We start from the raw sequence: 20,967 nt of genomic DNA, 5'->3' as shown, positions 1-20,967 counted from the left end.
ATATGTACACAACTGTTTTTATAAAAAAAATGACAAATATCAAAGATAAAAAAGTCATATGAAAGCAATGATTCCTTACTAGTTTAAGTTTGTGCAAATAACATTTTTCTCAAACTTTGAATTGTACTAAGTATTTAATAATTCCATAATAAATTATTTATTTTCAAAGATTTTAAACAAGACACAATCAAATTTACCACACAAAAAATTTCTATGATGCTTCTAGACTCAAATTATTATTGATTGTTATTTTTTTTTGAGGGAAGGAAGTAATATAAATCTGAGCAAGCAATATAAAATTTTAGTGATAAGTGGCACTAGAATCCAGACATCCTAAATTCTTAGGAACTTATATGCTAATGCCATTCAGATGCTTCATATCATAGAAAAAAAAATTGGCATTTGGTCAGAAAATAAACTTGTTACATATAAGCCATTAGATAAAAATTAATTTTAAAAAAAAATTTACCTCAAATTTAAAATAAAAATAACTATTTAAAAGTAATGATTGCCAAGTAAGCAATGTTTTAATAAATGCATACACAGCAATGAAACTTTTTACATGGCTAGCTCTATTGGAAGTTACACTAATAATAACTCCACTTAAAAATGTACAAATACTAAAATATTATTGCAATACTTTTGAGCTATGAACATAAAAATGCACTTTATATATAAAAAGCTTTGTTCTTGTGGAAAACTTAAAAAAGACTATAACATCTAGGCACACAAGGTGGAACAAATATTAATTACAGCACACTAACTACATGGCAATAAAAATTATGAAATGTTATCACAGTGATACATTGAACCACACATGAACTGATTAAGTTAAGTGAAAGGATCATGCACGCTTAACAGGATATGTGTGGTTTGTTAATATCTCTAAAATAAAAGTATCTCTGAAAAATATTTTGTTTTTAAAAATTATATACAAATAAAAGAGATGAACAAATTATGATGATGAGGTAAGCAAGGTGAGGATCAATTGCAAACATGATGATCATATGCACAAGATAATTAGCTGTAAAAGGCATCAAACACACATTTCTTGATATGCCTAATTAATTACAAAAACTTATATAAATATTAATCTTATATATTCCTGATAAAAATGGAAATTTTGGTCTCACATTTATTTCCTTTTTTATCAAGATGTATAAGATAAAAAGGAAAATAATAAAAATTCTTGATAAATAATTTTAAAAAAACTCTAGATAAAAAGAAACATTTATTCCCTGACTGTATGCAAATTATTATGAAATTATTTCCTGACAACAATCTCGATCTTAAATTATTTTCCGTGGACCCGCTTTGTATGTTATACAACGCATTAAAAAACAATGGTAAACAAATTCCTTTATAGTTAACTTAGAAACAAAAATAAAATGTAATCATGAAAATGTTTTACAAAATTAGATTACTTTCAAATATTGTCAAAGAGATACTCAAAATTTAATTTATTAGAGTAATGTGTAAAACTTATTTCATTAAGCAATTTAAAATATTGAATCATAGTTTTTTATGATAATATTTAAACATTATTTCAAGACTAAGGAGAAAGATTTTGAAAAATTACAATAAAAGGAGAGTTAACTATCATTAATATTACCATTTTGCTATTGTTAAACTATCATACTGTTAATTGATTTTAAATATTAAGAGAATCAAATAAATTGATTCCTAAAAATTTTTTAACTCAATTATAATGCCCAATATGTATTTCTGCCAATGAAATTTTTTATTGGGTCATTAAAACCTCAATTAATGCAGACAAAAATTTACATATCTAGAAAATACATACTTACAAGTTTCTACTGTTAAAATACCAATTTCATGCTAAAAGAAATTTTGAACACTAAATATAAAAGCTAAATAAAAAGTTAAAGCTTGATTTTGTGCATTTGAAGCATCAGTCGCAGATTATCCTACAGCTAGCCACTCAAGTTTCAATGTAAAAGTAAATACTTTGAAAAAAATGACCTTTGAAAAATGTTCTTGAAAAATGATGAAAATAAAGTCAAAATTTCACCTAACAAATGAAGATGCTAAAGAAGTGCCTTGCTTTTGAGGAAATTTGCCATTTGGTCCCAGCCTACACAGTTCATTGGTATCTTTGGAACGTTCAAACATTGCAACCTTGTCCCTTATGTCAGTTGGTGGCATAGAAAGCCACTTACGACTGTCCTCGTACGATCGAGCAGACTTTCTCCCGGAAAATTTTTGTGACCGTAAACAATCCTCGGATGACAAGTCTTTTGAAACATTCTTAGGGAATTTAGGAGAAAAACTAAAAGATTCTAGTCCACTGTCAGTCCCAGATGAGATTTCTGATATAACAGCAGCAGGAGAGACACAAGTTCCCCTGCTACTTTCAAGTGAAGAGTCTAAATCACAGGTAGTGCCAGTTTCAGTTATGCTGGCACTGTCCGTCTCCACTGCTTTATCACTTTTCTTTACATCATCTTGACCTTCAATGCAGGAAAGCTTTGAGTTTTCTTTCCTCAATCGGAATTTCGTTTGGACTTTTTCTTTCTCCTCTGCTTCCATACGAAAACTTTCCTGTTTCAGCTTTTCCCTTAATTGAGCTCTTCTTTCTTCCTTGATTCGATTAATTCGCTCTCGGCGAACTGCCTCGCTTTCGGGGCTACCCTCATTCACTTTGGAACTCAACTGAAAATTATCCATTTCATTAACTGAACATGGTTTATCTACTTGATTTTGATTAGAAGATTGATTACCAGGGCTCACTTGAACTACTTTTAAATCGTCAGGAATAACAGAATTCACAGATTCAGTTTCACATGCAAGAAGAGAGTCATCCGCAATTTCATGTTTAGTAACTTTTTCTAAGGAGTCCACTTCATTTTCTTCCTCAATGCTGCTATCAGATTGTTCATCCTGATTTGAATCTTTTGTAGGTAAATAAGTTATAATTGGATGATAATCTTCTTGCATATCTAATATTGGATCTGACCAAGGATCAACTGGCTCAGAATTAATAGGACTGCTTTCAGCTTGCAAAGACTGAAGTTTTCGTATTTTTAACTGAGTGAATAAACTAGGTTGTTGAACATTTCTATTGTTTTTAGGAGTTACTTTTTCAGAATTTGATTGACCTTTTGATACTTTGTTAATGTTTTCACCTTCATATTTATCTGATAATCGTTTAAATATCCCAGGAGGAGGACTGGTACTAACTTGCTTAGGAGGAGGTTCTGAGTGACGTTTCAACAGAATACTTTCTTTAGGTGGACTACTTTTTGTTTGGCTATCAACATAAGGAACTTCTAATGGTTGGCTAATAGCCATTGGTTCTGATGGTTCAAAAGTTTTAACAAGCTTAGATGGCAGTTCCCTGGAGCGAAATTTTATTTCAGATGAAGGCTCAACATTTTTAGAAGTGGCTGAGGCCTTAAGTTCAAATTTCTTTCTCACTTCTTCCACAGGGGAAGATGGAGATGGTATGTTAAAAAGTTTCTTTTTATGAGAGGGAACGATTTCAATTTTAGTTTTTAAAGGCTGCAATTCTTGCAGCTTTAAGCTCTTTGGGGGATAAATCGGTGAAGGCGGCATTTTAATACTGAAAGATTCTAAGTTTTCTGTTACTACTTCGTCCTTTTGAACAACTGCAGACCTTTGAATTGTTGATATTACATCAGAAGATCTTTCACTCTCTTTCGAAATTGAAGAATCGTTTATATTTTCAGCCTGGCTAGGCACATTTTGAAGATCCAGATGATCATTGGGAGATAAACTAACAGTTATATCATCAAGGTGAGGTTCACTACTATCCATCTCATCAAGATTCAGACCAGAATATGAGCCGTCTGGTTCTTTAATTTCCCTTGTAAAGGTTTCATTGGGATTTACCTCATGTTCTATATCTGTAACTGGCAAAATCACATCTTCTTCATCAGATAGATGAAACTGGAGCTCTTGAATTTCCGTTTCATCAGAATTTAATGGTCTCAATTTGTATCCAGAAACTCTGCCACTGTCGGATGAATCGATGGCCGGTTCACCAAAAGAGCAAAATACACTGTCTAAATTGAGAGGTGCCTTTGGTGAATACTGTTGATCTTCTTCAGAGGAACTGTCTTGAGTTGCATGTACTTCTACTAGTACAGTTTCAGCATTTCCATATCGTTCTACAACTGTTCGATCAGAGGGCTCGTTCTCAGTGTCTGTTGACGATACTAGGGATAATCTCTTATTTTTAGCAGTTTCATAAAACTCCATGGGATCAAGAGTCAAGTCTTCTTGATTCATCTGCATACAATTTTGATACTTATCATTGTGGTCATCCCAACCATAATCATTTGACCTAAAAAATTGTTGGTTATAATCCTCTTCTGGAGAAGCATCCAAAAAGACACGAGTTTCGTTATTAGCAAAGTCTTCATTTAGTTTCTGATATTTCACTTGAGCAAAATCTTCAACAGAAGTTAGCTTTTGCTTACGAGAAAATTTTTCAGATAAACTTGGAGGACTTTTGGAGAATTCTTTGGAATAAGTTCTATTTAAAACAGAAAGATCTTCGCAACTTTTCATGGAAACAGAATCTACTTTCTTGTCTTTCTCTGAGTTCCATGAAGAATCTTGTAGCATTTTCATTTGTTGGCTCACATAATAAAACAAACCATGCTCATCTTCTTCAAAAGATGGCTCAGAAATAATATCCATGCTATTACTTTCAAAATAGGACTCATGAGAACTAGATCGAGTATGCTTTTGTAGACCAGGAGATTTTGAAAGTGGTGACAGTTCCAAAGAATTTGAAGAGTCCACTGATACTTGTGGTGATGACTTTCTACTATGTTCTCCTGTAAAATACAAAATATTTCGTATTTATAAAATCAGTTTTATACATTTAAATTATATGAAAATGCTATAAATTAAATATTTTAAATCAAATAAAATCATTTGAGACTTAACTGTTTAAATGTCAAGATCAATTTGTCATATAACATTAAGACCAATTTAATGTGAAAGCCAAACAGAAAAAGAGTTTAAAATAGAAACGTTCTTAATAAACAGACCTAAAATTTCAATTAAAGTACATGTAACATATACTATTAAAACATTAAACAAAATTTCATGATGCACTTGACAATTATTATAATAATTTTGCATTACATTAAATTTATTCCTTTATAAATTGATTTCTATTACATTAAAGTTTATTAAAAAGAAAACAAGAAATAATTGTTAAATACAAAGCCTGCAAATAGAAAAAAAAGTGCCTTAACTCTTACATAAAATTAACTTGATAGTTTCATTATATTATTAAAAATCATTGTTATTAAAAAATTAAACTGAATTTGTCTAATATATGTCATTTAAAATTTGCTAAATTTATATGTATAACTTAAACAGGGAAATAATAATGAATAAAGCATAAAGTATTACTTTTAAAATACATACACGTATATAACATGATATTTGGCAAGTATTAGATATTTCTAAAAGAGTAATACTTTTAAACTTATTTTAGGCTCACAAGCCCTAAAATGCAAAACAGGAGTCTGATGTTAACACGAGTCGAGTATGATTTATGAGTTTCGTTACTAAGTATTTAAATTATTTATAGAATGCACCTTCTTCTACATGAAATAAAAGTTGAAATCTGAATGTACTTATTTATTTTAAAAAATCAAAGATACCTAAAAAACTAGTTTGCACGTTTGCATCACTAAACACTTCAGAAATGGTTTAACAGAATTTTCAACCTATGGACAGCACCAAACTTAACCAATACTATCTTCAAGATAACATAATCAAAAAGTGTTATAAATAGGGCCCTATAAATTATGCAAAGATGCGGAAACCCGCATAATTTACAATTTTCTGCGTAATCGCAGCATATCTGTATAATTTTTATTTTTCAGAAAAATGTATTTGTTTACCAGATAAATTTCTCCTTAAAGGTTTTTTTTCAATTGAAATATATCTTCTTTTTCAATTTAGCTAAACTTTGCTTCAATAGTTAAACTTTCAATTTAGCTTTTTTCAGCTAAACTTTGCCCAGTACCAATAAAGACACGGTGGAATTCCTGGTTTAAATCAGTGCAATATCATGCTGAATATTGTAATGTTTACATAGAATTTTTTAGCAGTGAAATAAACCTTACTCCTGACACAGCTTGTCTCGATCAGTGCAAAGTTTTGGTGGAAAGCAAGTACGTTTGCAAAGACTTTCAGTTCACTGCAGAACACGCTCAAATATATGGATACTCTTCTCTTTTTCGAAACATGTGGTGTATCTATTCACAAAGATTACAATAAGATTTTTGATCTGCTGTCTAAACTTCGATGTAATTCTCAGGCATTATACTCACGAAAAGATTCACGCAACGTATTTCTTCAAGAAGTGTTTCACAAAACAATTGCAAAGTTGAATACTTACTACTCTCCAGAACTAGACGTATTCAAAAAACGCGGGCCCAAGTTTAGGCAACCTGCATTAAACGTCATGAAAGCTGCTCGAGTTTTCGATCCAGAGCAAATAGTCAACCTCAATATTGAAGACGACAATGTATTCAAGAATATTCCAGGAATGAGTGGTCAAGATATAAAACTCGAGTATGCTGCTTACAAAGAATATGTAAAAGAATTTTCAAACCAGGACTTAATTAGATTCTGAAATTCAGAGGTAGTCTCAGAGAGATTTCCAGAACTTACAAAAAAAGCAAGACAAGTGCTCTCAGTGCTTCCTAATTCAGTAGATTGTGAAAGAGCTTTATCCTACTACGGCCAAATTTTTACAAAACAAAGACAGATTTTGAAAGAAAACGCAGCTTCTGGACTAACTTCTCTCCATTTTAATAAAATTTAATAATTGTTCTGATGTAGAAAATGGATGTACAATACATAAGAAGGTAATTTAGTTGAAATCTTTACTGTATTCATTGAAAAAAAAATTTTTAAAACAGGAAAGAAAGTTGAACTTCTTTAAGAGATTTTTTTTTTTCAGTTTCAATTTCTGGGTCATTTGCAACCTGTATGCATAATTTTTAAAAGACACCGCATCCTTGCCGCATAATTTTTAAAAATCGCCGCATCCTAGCCGCATAATTTTTTAAAAATTTACACATAATTTATAGGACCCTAGTTATAAACAAAGTATGTCACTATTTTATCTGATCTATTTTATCCACATAAAGAATATAATCCTTGGTCTGGATGAAGCATTATAATACATGCACTGGTACAAGAGACAATTAGGCAGAGAAATAAGAATGTGAAAATATAACTTGCCAGGGAAATCATCTTTATTTGTACTATGGGATGAGGATTCCTTCAGGCAATGAGCAAGAGATTCTGCACTTTTAACAGTCCTTAACTTTTTTCGGTGGTTATATGGTGCATCAGTTTCAACAGGTTTGTCCTAAGAAACAAAGTAAAGGTTAAAAAAATAATAATCACTATTAAAATTTTTAAGAAAATAAAACTAATTTCAGTAATAGCTGAATTGTAAATGGTAATTTTATCCTAAGTGCTGAAAAACTTCAGTATAAAGACAGCATAACTATCAAAAAAATAATAAAAATGAGCTGCTAAGCTAAGAGTTAATATATATATATATCAGGATCTAATTAGATGACTTAATCAAAGCGACAATATCTATAAGCATATTATCATTTATATTGCAACACAATATTGAGGAATAACCAACTCTTTATCAGCAAACCACATTTTGTAATTAATTTTTTTAAAAATTCATTAGTGAACCTAGTGAAAAAATAAAAATTTAAGATGTTCTTTTAAAATTAATTTCACAATGTTTGCTCAGTACTCATTTCTTGTTATAAAATAAATTTTTTTATTTGTCTGATACTTAAAAGAAAAGGCTCACTTGTTACATATTTTTAAACTTTTATTCAAAGTCATGAAGCTTAACTTATATGCTGATATTTTAGGAGTAACTTGTGAGTGCAAACAAGTTAACACCACGCTTAATATCTTTTGATAGAAATCAGAATAGTACCTAATATTTTTGGACATACCAAATTATAATTCAGTTTTATATTTAACTGCTAGATTTAATTAAATTTATGTAGTTACCTCATTAAAAAAAACACTAAAATTTCCTGGTATTAAAACAAATCTAACTTTACTTAAAGTATAGAATAGCATTCCCCACTATTAAGAGGACTTGAATTCAACGAAATGCTTTGTTAACTATTCCCTGATATTTTCAAAAGATTTTTCTAAATTCATTAAAATGCAATAAACACATTTTCCCACAAACTCAAGAAGAAAATAAGAAGTTTCAAAGCAATATATTTTTGGATGCATTTAAAACAATCCCAGTACTGTGTCAGTCATACTTCAACTAGAAATGAGGAAATTGTGCCATGTCACAGTCACATAGTGCACTAGTGTAAACATACATATTTAAAGCACTATTAATGTAGATAAAATATTAGTAAAATATACACTTATAATTAGCAAGAACCGAAAAATTCATTTGAAAAAATTCATTTGATTACAAAAAATAAAGCAATAGCAATCAAAGATAAAAATATTTTGCTCAAATATTTTGGCAGCAAACTTAGAGAAGAGGAAGTAAACTCAATACAAACATTTTAATATAGCATATTCAGCAATAATATTTCATTGTTTTTGAGAAATTATTTTTTACAACAAATAATCAAAAATAGTAGTGTTTGTTCATCTTACTTGCATATATGCAGACTGGTGTGGAAGTGAACTAGTACTAGCTTTCCTCGATGCTCTAAAAGTAGGGCGACTTTTTTCTCTGGTACTTCCTGAATACCATCCCCTCGAAAAGAAAGACTTCCATCCTGAAGGAGATTTCTTTAACTTTGGTAAACCTGGTTTGCTGAAATTTTAAATTTAAATTATTCATTCATATTTTAAGCAATTTATTTTCATTACTCACTTTAGTTGACATTATAAAAGATTTGATCAAAAAACAATTTAATAAAATGAAGAAATGAAGTCAATAAAATAAAAAATTATTTTAACAAAGATTAAAAAGTGTTAAAAAAAAAACACCATAAATTTCTTACTACATTTTTTTGTACAAATCTATTTTAAATATTTTTTTGCTTTGTTTTCAATGGCTTTTGTTCAGGGAAAATAGGGCAATTGACAGCTTGCTATGACAAAAAAATATTTTATCACTATTGATTAATTAAAACATAAATAATGATTAGTTTAGAAATCGTGAGATACCAAAAAAACACAGAGCCTACATAAAAATTAAATTGAAAGTTTTTAGATTTGTTTTTGTAGTAAACTTGAAAACTTTAATTACTTTTTTTCCCTAAAATTAGATATAATTTGCATGCTAAAACATTATTGCTTAAAATCTGCCAGACATTGAAAGTTATGATATAAAATAGCACTAATATATGTTAGACAACTAAGTGTTAATGAAATAAAATTAATTAAATTATTCAACATTTTATTCTAATTAAAACTCTGAAAATCTAGTAGGCACCTTAAAGAAAAACAATTGAGAGACAAATTGTAGGTTTAAATAATAAAGTTCATTTCCTATAATTTGCACATTCAATTAAATAAATATGTATACAAAAAATAGAAATATAAACAAATAATCTATGATCAATGATCGGAAATACAGAAACTAGTGTAGTCCCCAATTTTTTTCTTAGTTTGTAGTGTAGTGTAGTACTCTTATAAAAAAGTAATACAGCAATACAAAAAGCAATACAAAAAACAGTAGTTAGTAGCAATTTCTGAAAACTACTTTTAACATTAGTATAGTTAAGAAACAAGTTTCAAAAAACTATTTTTTTGATTGGTTCATATCTATTCGCATTTTTGCCAATGTTTGCAATTTGAATGTCTTGTGACCAAACGTCGATAAAAATTATGTATTACTTATCAATATTTTAACTAGCCATTAAAAATAAGTAATTTATTATTTTGGCTACATCTCCTACTGCATGCTTATGAAATATAGATGTTATTTCAGTGGAAGGAAACATATTTCACTCAGTAATTTTTTAGGCATAGAGGAAATAAAATAGCATTTAACAATTAACAAAATATTTGATAATTTTCTAGCATTTCTTAAATAAAATATTGGCATTTGAAAAAGGTATAAAAAATTTAAAGTAAAAAAAAAAAATGGTTTTGAATAACAAATTGGCTAATGCAATCATAAAGAAATAATTACTCATGTTTAAATAAACTATATTTTTTATTCAAAACAATTTTGAACATAAATGTAAATTAGGTTCTCGAATTATGTTTGTCTCCTAGAAGTAGTGAAGTAGTAACTTCATTTCAAAAGTCATTTATAGTAAGTAGTTATAAGATTATAAGAGGTAGTTGTTAACTTTATTTGTAATAGAATAGTTAGAAACCGCTATTACCAGAACTACAAGAATCAATATTTTGATAACCGTCGATTAAATTTAAGATATGTAATACAATATCCTATCCTACTAGTCCAATTAAAATGTGTTTCCAGAAAAAAAAATTAAAGTGCAAGAAGCATTTTTATCAATTTTAAACTTACCCAGGTAGATCTATAACTGTATGATATTTAGAAGGCAATTTATCAGGACCTCCACCAACTTCAATGTATTTTTGCTGAGTAGGAGGAAGATGAGTAGAAAGTACTCTAGCTCTTGCTTCTTCTAATGATAATAATTTAGTAGGAGTAGAGATTGCTAAAGATTTAGGTCGAGCACGAAGTAAACCTAAGAATGCAAAATTGTATAACAGTAAGAAAAAAATTTTTGTAACAAATACTTTGACAGACAGTAAATTGATACACTATTTTATAATGGAACTTTTTAAAACGTTAATTCCAAATAATAATAATAAAGAAACAAAGGATTTTTTGTTTTATTTACCTTCTTGTTCAGAACCAGAGAGCAGAGAAACTTTTTCATCAAATATTAAATCAGAAAATCTAATTAAATATTCTGTCAAAACAGCTTGTACTCCTACAACATGTAAAGCTCCAACTCCTCCATTTTCAACATCCCGCGATCTGTTGGAAAAAAGAAGAAAAAATAAACTTATGATAATACTAATTTTTATTTAAAATTTATTTCAAATAATTCATGCAAAAGTTAATCATATGAATAAACTAAATAAAATAGATAAACTTACCATTGGATAAAGAGAGTTATTTATATAGTTTAGGAACATTTGATCAAAAATAAAATTAACTAACTGTGTGTATTTTCTTTTTTTATGTTAAAAAACTTAAAACTGTAGAAAATAATATGAAAAATATAAAAAAGTTCCTCATTCATTATTTGCTCCCTGGAATAAAGCCTTTAAAAAAAACTTACACTCCAATTACAAATTGTCCAATTTTACCAATTAAGAAATCTTTTATATACAAATTTCAAACTTGTCAATGTCTTTTCATATTACATTTAAAAAAAATTATTGAAAATTATATAAATCATTCAAACTTACTAAATTAAGACAAGGGAGTGTTAGAGCACTATCTAAATAACATTTTTAAAAACAAAAATTATGTTTTATACTGTAAAACCTCTCAAGAGCGACCACTCTCAGTTCCACAGTAAAATGGTCGCTGCTGGAGGTTGGTCGCTCTTAGAGGTCTCTCACATTAATTTTAATTGTGATCGAAGGTACATGATTTTTCGGCAAATGATTTTTATTTTAGTCAATGTCATTTTCCTGGTGTGGAAGTGCCACTTCTATTGGCATCGCGAAAAGATGGATCTCTGTATAAAATTTAGCATCTGTAAAAATGACCCCAAAAATATAATTACGCAAGAAAACAAATTAACCAATTATGAATGATAAAACTATCTTAAAGAAATAAACAATTATGTTTTTGTTTAAATTTGCATTTAATTTTATATCATAAAAATTAGTTCGCTTTAAAAGATGAGGTTTGTTTGTTTGAAATGCATGTTTATTTCTAAAGTAGTTTTTCTTTTCTAAATATAAATAACTTTCAACTCTAAAAGATAACCGTTGGTAGCATCGTCTTTGATACACAAGGTTGACTGAAACATAAGGTTGTATAGTAAACAAGGGCTCTCTAAATAAAAGTCTCACACAAATATTTTGAGTACATTTTAATCTACTTATTTGTTTAGTTAAATTTTTTGTTTCGATATTTTTCGTACTTCCTAATTTGACTTTTTCCGCATTTGGTGCAGATGTATGCCCAGTCGCTGGGAAAGGTTTTAATGGTATAAAAACCTAATGGACCTTAGTGGACAGATATTAAATAAAATAATAAAAAATAACAAATAATTACTAAAAATTATATTTTGCATAGAATTACTTTTGAATAAACAAATTTTATAATTGTGTGCAAAAAATTTTCAATTTGCTTAAAAAGTTCTCAAGATATAGCAAAATATGCGAAAAGTAAAATTACATTAAGGGGTCAAAACTGCGCAGCGCTCTCCTAACCAAACTACGGAGACCGTGTTTCCCAGACTGCGACTAGCCCTTATATTTTTGGGGTCAGAAATCTGAATCCGTCGAGGAAAAAAATATGTTTATTCCGAGAAAGTATGTTTATGTGTCCAATTTCCTCATTTAAAATATCAGCATATTCAAGGTTATCCCCTCAAACCATTAAGATTGAGTCCCAGAGCATAAAGATCAGATCCTTAGATTAAAAGTTATTCAGTGTGGTCTCTTTTTTTTTTTCTGTGCAATGTACATTTGCATTGTGATTTTCACTAAAACCAAAATTTTTCTTAAATAGAGAGTCTATACCTGAGAAGATTGGGAGCCCATACGATTGCTATATTCTTGGGTGTCATGCCAGTTTCTTCACCATGTGCAGCAACCCTAGTTAAGTGGCTTAACAGATATTGTAGAGTCCTGAAATGAGGTGGAGGCAACTGCTGTACAACATCACGAACCCTTAACAGTCTCACATCTTCAGATGACTGCACTGCACTCTGAAATTATACATTATGTATAACAAATACCAAACTTTTAAATAACAAAGAAATAATGCATGCTTCATAGCACTTAATGAAGCAAGAGAAGCCTTCAATTCGTAATTTAAAAATTCTAAGATATGATTACTGCATAGTTGATTGAATTTGATCATTTTTAAATTCAGACGAAAGAGCAAGGTTATGATTTCACCCCAACCAGAAAAAAACTGGGCAAGTCCTGAAAATTGCATTTTATCATTAACAAATCAGTTCTAAATAATATTTATATAATAGAATAAAATACAAACTCTACACATTGAAATATTTCTATTTTACTGTGCTTTAAAATTTTTAATTAACCAGCCTAAAAACACATACAATTAAAAATTAATATAAATAATGTACAAAGGAATTCTCACAAAAATTTGAGATATTAATTCACAATAAAATTGAAACTGTGGTAATAACAACATGCAATATATAATATTTTTAGACCTGTTTGTCTAGCTGCATTCAATTTCAAATGAAAACATAGCTAAATTAATACAATTAAATTAAGACTATAAGAAATAATTAAAATAATGAAAAAACTTAATTAACTTTTAAAAAAAACTCAATAAAACCTGGAAAAAAAACCAGTGGGATGGGCTTTTTCCAGAAAAAATCATGGTTATTTATAACCCTGTGAAAAAGGCAAATCAATTGTGAAACTACAGAACTCTGCACAATTTGTTATAGCATTCACTGAAAATAATAAATTAGGGTATGATTCATCAACATTAAAGCTTGGTTAAGTAAAATTACAAATTGAGTTTATTTTTCCTAAAGTGACTGGATTTCCAAAAATTTTGAAACCATTAATATTGCGGGTAAAGCTACATGCCTGGAATGTGTATATAACTAGCAGATACTTCCTAAGATTAAGCCAAACATCACACAATCATTACTAGCATCATTAACTAAACTAAAAAGATGATGAATTAAAAATTTAAATCTCTTGATTCTTCAAATTAGATATTTTAAAATCTTCATTTATATTTGCAGAAAAGGGGATGTTCTAAACATGCACAAATCAAAAATTTAAGGAAAAAAATCTGAAAATCTGGACTAATAAAGACAAAATATTTTTATCTGGAAAATAATACTATAAACCTTGAAACTTTTAGAAATTTTCAAACCAGAAAACTGCTATTACATATAATTACTAAAATTATTATTTCAGAATAAAAAAATCATTAAAATTATTCTTCTGAATAATAGTTTTAAAATCTTTAAACAAAAGCAATTTTATTTGATTAAAAATAATTATAATTCAGTTCTTTACTACTTTGCTGCCTGACCAAGTTTGTAAAAAAATTTCTCTCATTATCTATTAATAGCCTGGTAGGATATAAAGTTAAATGTAAAAAAACAAAATATCATAATGTCTAAATTTAAGGAAAAAAACATTTTTGCTGCAGTTAAATTAAAATGCATATTTATCATTGCTTAACAACCTACCACAAATTTATCATAGAGCTGATATGTTAAGAGAGGATTAGGCAATTCTCTGAAATACATCTTTAGTAAAGATGCAACTGAATGAATGTCGTGAACTGTTGAAGGGTCACCTAAATTGATAGATCGATCTTCATCAAATGCAAGCCTGAAAGAAATGATATTTTTATTTCATTACAACAGTTACCAAAATAGCTTAAAAAATAACATTAAAACTTATGCAATAAAATAATTTGGGGATATAAAGAATTCAAATTTTTAAAGAATATTCCATTTCTTTAAGAAAGATCAACTTTGATACTAAATTTATAATATATAAAATTTACAACTTAGTTATATTAATATTAAAATATTTTTAAAAAATCAAAAATTTATTCTTAAACTCAATTACTAAAACAAGTTAAGTAAAAGTTAGTGTAAGACAAACACATATAAAACAATTAAAAACATAAACTTCGCTTCAGAAACAAGATGGAATATTTATTTAAATTATATGCAAAGTTTAGATAATCAGAGCCAAGATGTTGGTTTTCCGGAAAGTTTCAAAACAGAAAATTTTCTTTGAAATTTTCCAGATAATTTTTTACGCTGTTAAATTAATAAGGTTGAACTCTCATTCATAAAAAACAAATGTAAAAAAAGTAAAGTAATCTTATGAGTTTTTCTTTTCCAAATAGCAAAATCAATATAAAAACATAGAAATCATAGTTTGTAAGTGTTTAATTGTGATAAAAGCTGAAAAGGTATAATTCCGTTTCAACTCTATGCAACTATCAGTGATTCCTTTCACACAAGGCATCAAATTGACCAAACAATATCAAAAATGTATTGAAATACAACATGAAATTTAGAGAGGAAAAAATGATTAATTAAAGAATTACCTCAGACGTTGAATATTTGAGCTCACACCAGATAAACGATATATACCATCAACTATGCCATATTCTTCAATAAATTCAGCACAACATTTCAAAACCATGGGTACTAAAAATACAAAATGCAAATCTTCTATATAAGCTCTAAATTAGATAAATAAATTATGAAAATTTGACAACATAGTCAAAATGCAAACTTTATCAACGTTTATGTATGCATAACGAAAATGCATAAGCTATAAACTATGCAGAATCTGTTTTATCAATGTTAAATTACATAACTTATTAATAAAACAATCTTAAAAAGTAATTAATACAATTTCAAGAAACCTTACTAACTATAAAAATAAAGGGGAAAAATTAAGTTAAATTAGAAAAAAAAATCATTTATTTTGCAGATGACATCTTTATATTAATTTCTTATCTGAAATATGAATACTAAACATAACAAAAATCAAAGAAAAACTCAAAACACCTAAATATACCTCATAAAAACACCTAAAAAATAAGTAATTCATTTACATTTTTTTATTAATTCAATTATAAAATACGCACAATTTCATAATGCAATTATAAAATACGAGGAAAACAAAGGCTTTTCACCAAAATAAATAACTAACAAAACTAAGATGAATATACATAATAAAATAATATATATATATATATATATATATAAAAATCAATATTAGTAACTCTAGAAAATTATTTAAAATGAGATACTTAAACGCTAACATATGAAAAAAATATACTTACTATCCCTTCCTGTATTTAATAAATGTTCACCAAGATCACAACCAAAAACCCTTTCTTTTAAGATTCCACTCTGTTTAAGTTTTCTTCGCGAAGGACGAGAAAGCAAAAAGGATCGAAAAAATGCAATGAGCTTTCCATGTCGTCTGAATACTAACAAGAGAAAAAGAAATTAATGTCTATGAAGAAGAAAATAAAATATTTATTTTGTTAAAAAGCATTAAAAGGCTTACCAGGTTTGGTAGATGCATTTGATAGCTTAAATGTATGTGGTACTTTATCTCCTATAACTTCAACACATTCAGAAGGAAAAAATCCCACCTACAATTTAAATAAAAGATTTCATTACAAATATATTATAACCTGATACACAGATGATTTATTACACACAATGGCATGAACAAATATATGTTTTGAAATAAAATATAGGAAACTGATTATCTATAATAAACAAAAAAATTAACATTGATATTTAATTTTTTTTTAAAAATATTAGATAATGGAAATAATTAGAAAATTTTTACAATATTAAAGCAATGGAAGAAGAAATACTTTTGATGCAATTTTTCAGATATCCATGCATTGACTCTTTCATGACTTGACATTAAGAAAAAACTTAGAAGCTTGCCTAATTGGCACAAAAACAGACTGCTAACATAAGAATCTCTTCTTATAAGTGAAATCTCATCTTATAAAGAGAAATTTTTTATGGCAAGGTAAAATGGGTAATGTGACAATCTGAGACGATATTAAATTACCAGCCTATAACTTTTCTTAAAGTATTCTTTAATACAACTCAAATTATGCTTAAATTAGTGTTTAGAAAGCAGTTAAATATTATTAGATTCCACACATGGTTAAGATAAATGTTGTCACTATGTTACTTTTTTTAAAGTTAAATTATTTAAATTATTCCTTTAGCAAACAAAGAAAAAAAGTTTAACTTCTCTTTTAAAAAAAATCTTTGGCTTGAATTATTTTTGATGCTATTCATATTATTTCCGAAACTGTCACTTAGTATCATTTGACAAAATTGTTTCACAATATAGCAGACATAAATAAATTTATTTGTTTTAAGGTTGATATGGTAAATAATGTAAATATGATTCTAGGATAAAATTTCTAAATAATAAATATATTTTGAACCATTTTAATTTGCTCAGTAAGCTAGCATTTGCTATTCTGATACCCATGTTGTAAAAGTCATGAGAAAAAGCTTATGGTTTAAACATAAACACTACTGATTATAAAGAAAATCAAAATTCAGATTTTTCAACAACAAAAATAATTTTTAAAAAAAAAGTTATAAGCAATTTTTTTAAGAAAATATTTATACTCAGCAATTATAAAAAATTATATTTTGATACATTGCTCTTTATTTTATGCCTCTCAAAAAAAATAATAATCACCTGCACATTATCAATTTTTCTAATTTAAGAAAACTATAAATAAAAAAAATTTAAAACAATAAAAAAAATTATAAGAAAAATAAATAATGAAATTTTTTATTAATTTATTGCAATTTTAGATTTGATTTTAATAATAACTCATTTCTTAAGGATAGCAATGACATAAAGGCATTAAGATCCATCAATACTCTTAATTGAAATTAATGGGCAATAATAGTGTGATGAGCATTATGTGGAAGTGGATGATTCTCTCATTTTTTTCAAACCAGAGAGTTGCTAAAGTTCATCATAAGGTGCTTTTGGATACATCAGACTTTTTTTGTGACACCCAAATACAACATCATGAGGGGCTACTGTACTAATATATATAACTTAACAATAAGATAGCCTTTTGCTGCATAAGTTTTTAAGCATACAAAAAAAAATTGTTGTTACTGAAAAAAAAATATATTACTATTAGGGAGAATATACAGAAATCTATAAAAAAAAGTAAAATTTGTGTCAAAAATACAAAGCTTGAGAGATAGATAGCTTTATAAAGTATTACAAATTATCAACAAAATATAGAATGAAAAATATTGAAATTAAAAACAGAATCTTACCTCAAATCCTTTTTTACCTCTCCACCAAGAAGACTCCTCAGGAGGAGGCATATCAATCACAGATATCATATCACCCACCTGAAGAAGAAAAATACATTGTTTTTATTAAATTTTAATGAAACCTTCAGTCAGAGTATAAAAATCATTCAATTAATGCCAGATGATTCAAATGTTTGATTTATCTTCTCATATGTAATAAATATTATAAGATAATTTCTTAATTAAAAATTAAAGTAAATAATTTTTAAATGATTTCCTTTCACTGAATAAAATTGCACAATTTTCTTCAGTGATACAATTAATTCATCAACAGTCCAGAAGTAAATTCTTCAAAATGATGCAATTATTGACAGATGAAACATAAAAAAAAACTCTTTGAATAAAACATTCCATTTTTTCACAAATATAAAATTAAGCTTTTTAAATTATCGCATTTATTATTTTTATCAATTGCTTAATAATAAAATAAATTTTTCTATCTTCAGAGCATAAATTGGAGATATTGTTCCATAAACATAATAATAGTTTTCATTTACATAACAAGAGAAAATAAAGTGTTTTTTTTTTAATTATTATTCATCAAAAAATATTATTAAATAACGTTTTGCATACTTACAAAAAAAAATTTTAAACTATATTGCACAATAAGGATGATCACAAGCTAGCTAATCCGGCTTCATGACATACGTAACATAGGGTCAAAATAGTCAAACCATTGATGCACAATAATATCACTAAACACAATCAGGGGGTTTGTTTTTAGAAAAATGCTTTAAAAATCCACTTGGCCTTATTTAAAAACATTAGAAGAACGTGGCAAGGTAAAGCTATCGCCGTGAAACAGCGGAAAACCCAGCCCATTGCTGAAAATTTCAGCAGACATCATTGCACCGATATAACTTAGATGATCGGAACTGATCGGCTCAGCGATAAGAACGAACGATTTAATGGTAACCATTATGCGAAATGAAATTTTTTTTTCTTCTTAATCGGATTAGATGGGGAGCAAAACGATTCTACGCGCTAATCAACACGCGACGTACAAGGAGGACATAAAATATACACACAACACAAACAGGGTTGCATTTTTTGAGCGAAGAGATGGGTGATATTTCATGGTCAAAAGAACTCGCCAAGTGTGCCAAATGTAAGCGTTACGCAATACTTTCTACTTATCATTTTTGACAAGTGACGGGCTGTGACTTCCAGAATGAGGTCTTATTCTCCAGTTATGGAAATATAAAAAAAATTATCATAGAAACAATTCTCAACCAGTCGTCATATTGAATAAAAAGTGAACTAAATATATAAAATTATTTTATGCATTAAAATCATTAAATACATAATCAAAGTTTCATAATCAAAACGAATAAAATTTCATAATTAAAAAAAAACGATTGTAAGTTGAATTTTTGAATAAAATTAAAACAAACTGACTAATATAGCACAAATGATTAAAGATCAAATTAAAATATAGATTTAATTTTATTACTGTTCGACCTAATTGAATTTTTGTTGACACCTGAATCCAAAAAAAAAAAAAAATCGATATCACCCATTTTACTAATTTTTTTTTTATCAAACTTGAATGGATAGAAATTTCCAGTGGTTATTCTTATTTCGTATAATTTGTAATATTAGCTGTTAGTACCCTTATATCACATTTATAGATACTTTCAACTTCAGTACAATGATCGATCGCCAAGATGACGTCTTCATTATCATGAAAAAATCATTTCACAACTACGATTAACCAATAAAAAAGAGCAATTTATAAAAGTTCATCTACTACTACTGAATAAGAAATGTCGCGAATACCTATGAAACATTACCTACAAAAAGTTTTATTCAATTCATGTTTGAAGGAGTAAGCAAAAGGGGCGGGCAATCGCCCGGAGCGTTAGGTTGGGGGGGGGGGGAGACTCAGATTTAATGTTTAGTGAAAAATTTTATTCCATCCTTCTTTTTGCTAATATTGTTAGCTTGAAAAATATATTTATAGGTTTTTATTTTTTTAATTATAGTATATTCTTTTATTAACTTTCTTTATAGTTAAAGCTCAATGATTAAAAAAAAATGATCAAAAAACATTTTATTAAAAATGGGAGGATCAGCGAGTCAACAATAAATAGCTGTTAATTTGTTTTTGGGCATTAAAGAAATTTTAGTGAATAATCGGACCAGTGAATGAATTTATAAATGAATAAAAATTTTGATAAACCTATAAATTATTTGACGGCAGTTAACGACAACCATTTTTCCTTTTTAAAATAATTTATTACAAAATGAAGACATATTAAATGCAAAAGCAGGACAATAATTTTTAGCGAAAATGCAACCATAAAAATAATTACGCTGGTTTAAATGTACAGATATGTAAAATAAAATGGTGATTGAAACGTAGAAACCTTTGAAAAGTGGAAACAAATCCTGGTTACCGGATCGGCACGGAACCTGTAAAATCGCAGCTGGTATTCAATATTATTAGAAAATTTTCAAATTTTTATTTTAAAATTTTCAAAAGCATGTTACGAAACTTTCCATTCCATAACAAGCCGGTTATTAGACATAATGTATTTTGCAGATCCTTGTATTTAACAATTAATGTAAAAAGTTAGTTATGAAATAAGAAAATATTGGAAAAATAATACTCGCGAATGTAATATATATAGAACTTGATTAAACTTTCGTTATTTATTCAGAAAACTACAACAGTAATCCAAAAAGGACAATATAGTTACCAATTTCAAATTCCGAAAAAAAAATTTCGATGATATAAAAACATTTTAAAATATGAAATTTTAAATATAGAATTAACACTTAAAAAAATTTCAATTCATCAATCAAGACACATCAATTTAAAACTTAAAAAGAAAAGTCAGGAAGCAAGATCTGATCGCGTTTTTTAACAGAAATCGTTAAAAATTCATAGAACAAT

The 20,967-nt window shown here is 27.7% G+C and overlaps 1 protein-coding gene across 2 annotated transcripts in view; it reads right to left on the bottom strand.

The window, feature by feature from the left end:
• Positions 1–594: 594 nt before the first annotated feature.
• Positions 595–20,967, bottom strand: part of LOC107451499 (uncharacterized) — a 110,550-nt gene continuing 90,177 nt past the window's right edge. Inside the window, exons 1-12 of one of the 2 annotated variants that reach the window (XM_016067631.4) lie at positions 18,646–19,124; positions 18,030–18,107; positions 16,252–16,339; positions 16,022–16,171; positions 15,275–15,377; positions 14,397–14,541; positions 12,727–12,914; positions 10,860–10,999; positions 10,520–10,703; positions 8,686–8,848; positions 7,261–7,390; positions 595–4,826 (exon numbers count right to left, since the gene is read on the bottom strand). In XM_016067631.4, coding sequence (XP_015923117.2) covers positions 2,029–4,826; positions 7,261–7,390; positions 8,686–8,848; positions 10,520–10,703; positions 10,860–10,999; positions 12,727–12,914; positions 14,397–14,541; positions 15,275–15,377; positions 16,022–16,171; positions 16,252–16,339; positions 18,030–18,098 — 4,158 coding nt within the window. In that variant the 5' untranslated portion in view covers positions 18,099–18,107; positions 18,646–19,124 and the 3' untranslated portion in view covers positions 595–2,028. Of the gene's footprint in view, positions 4,827–7,260; positions 7,391–8,685; positions 8,849–10,519; positions 10,704–10,859; positions 11,000–12,726; positions 12,915–14,396; positions 14,542–15,274; positions 15,378–16,021; positions 16,172–16,251; positions 16,340–18,029; positions 18,108–18,645; positions 19,125–20,967 lie in introns of those variants that run through there. The other variant, XM_016067623.4, reaches the window with a different exon arrangement.

Source organism: Parasteatoda tepidariorum, chromosome 1 (assembly GCF_982258835.1).
Source record: "Parasteatoda tepidariorum strain Cologne lab strain chromosome 1, Ptep-v5.0, whole genome shotgun sequence".
NCBI classification, from domain to species: Eukaryota; Metazoa; Arthropoda; class Arachnida; order Araneae; family Theridiidae; genus Parasteatoda; species Parasteatoda tepidariorum.
Note: the sequence above shows the minus strand (reverse complement) of the source record. Positions and strands in the feature narration are given on the sequence as shown.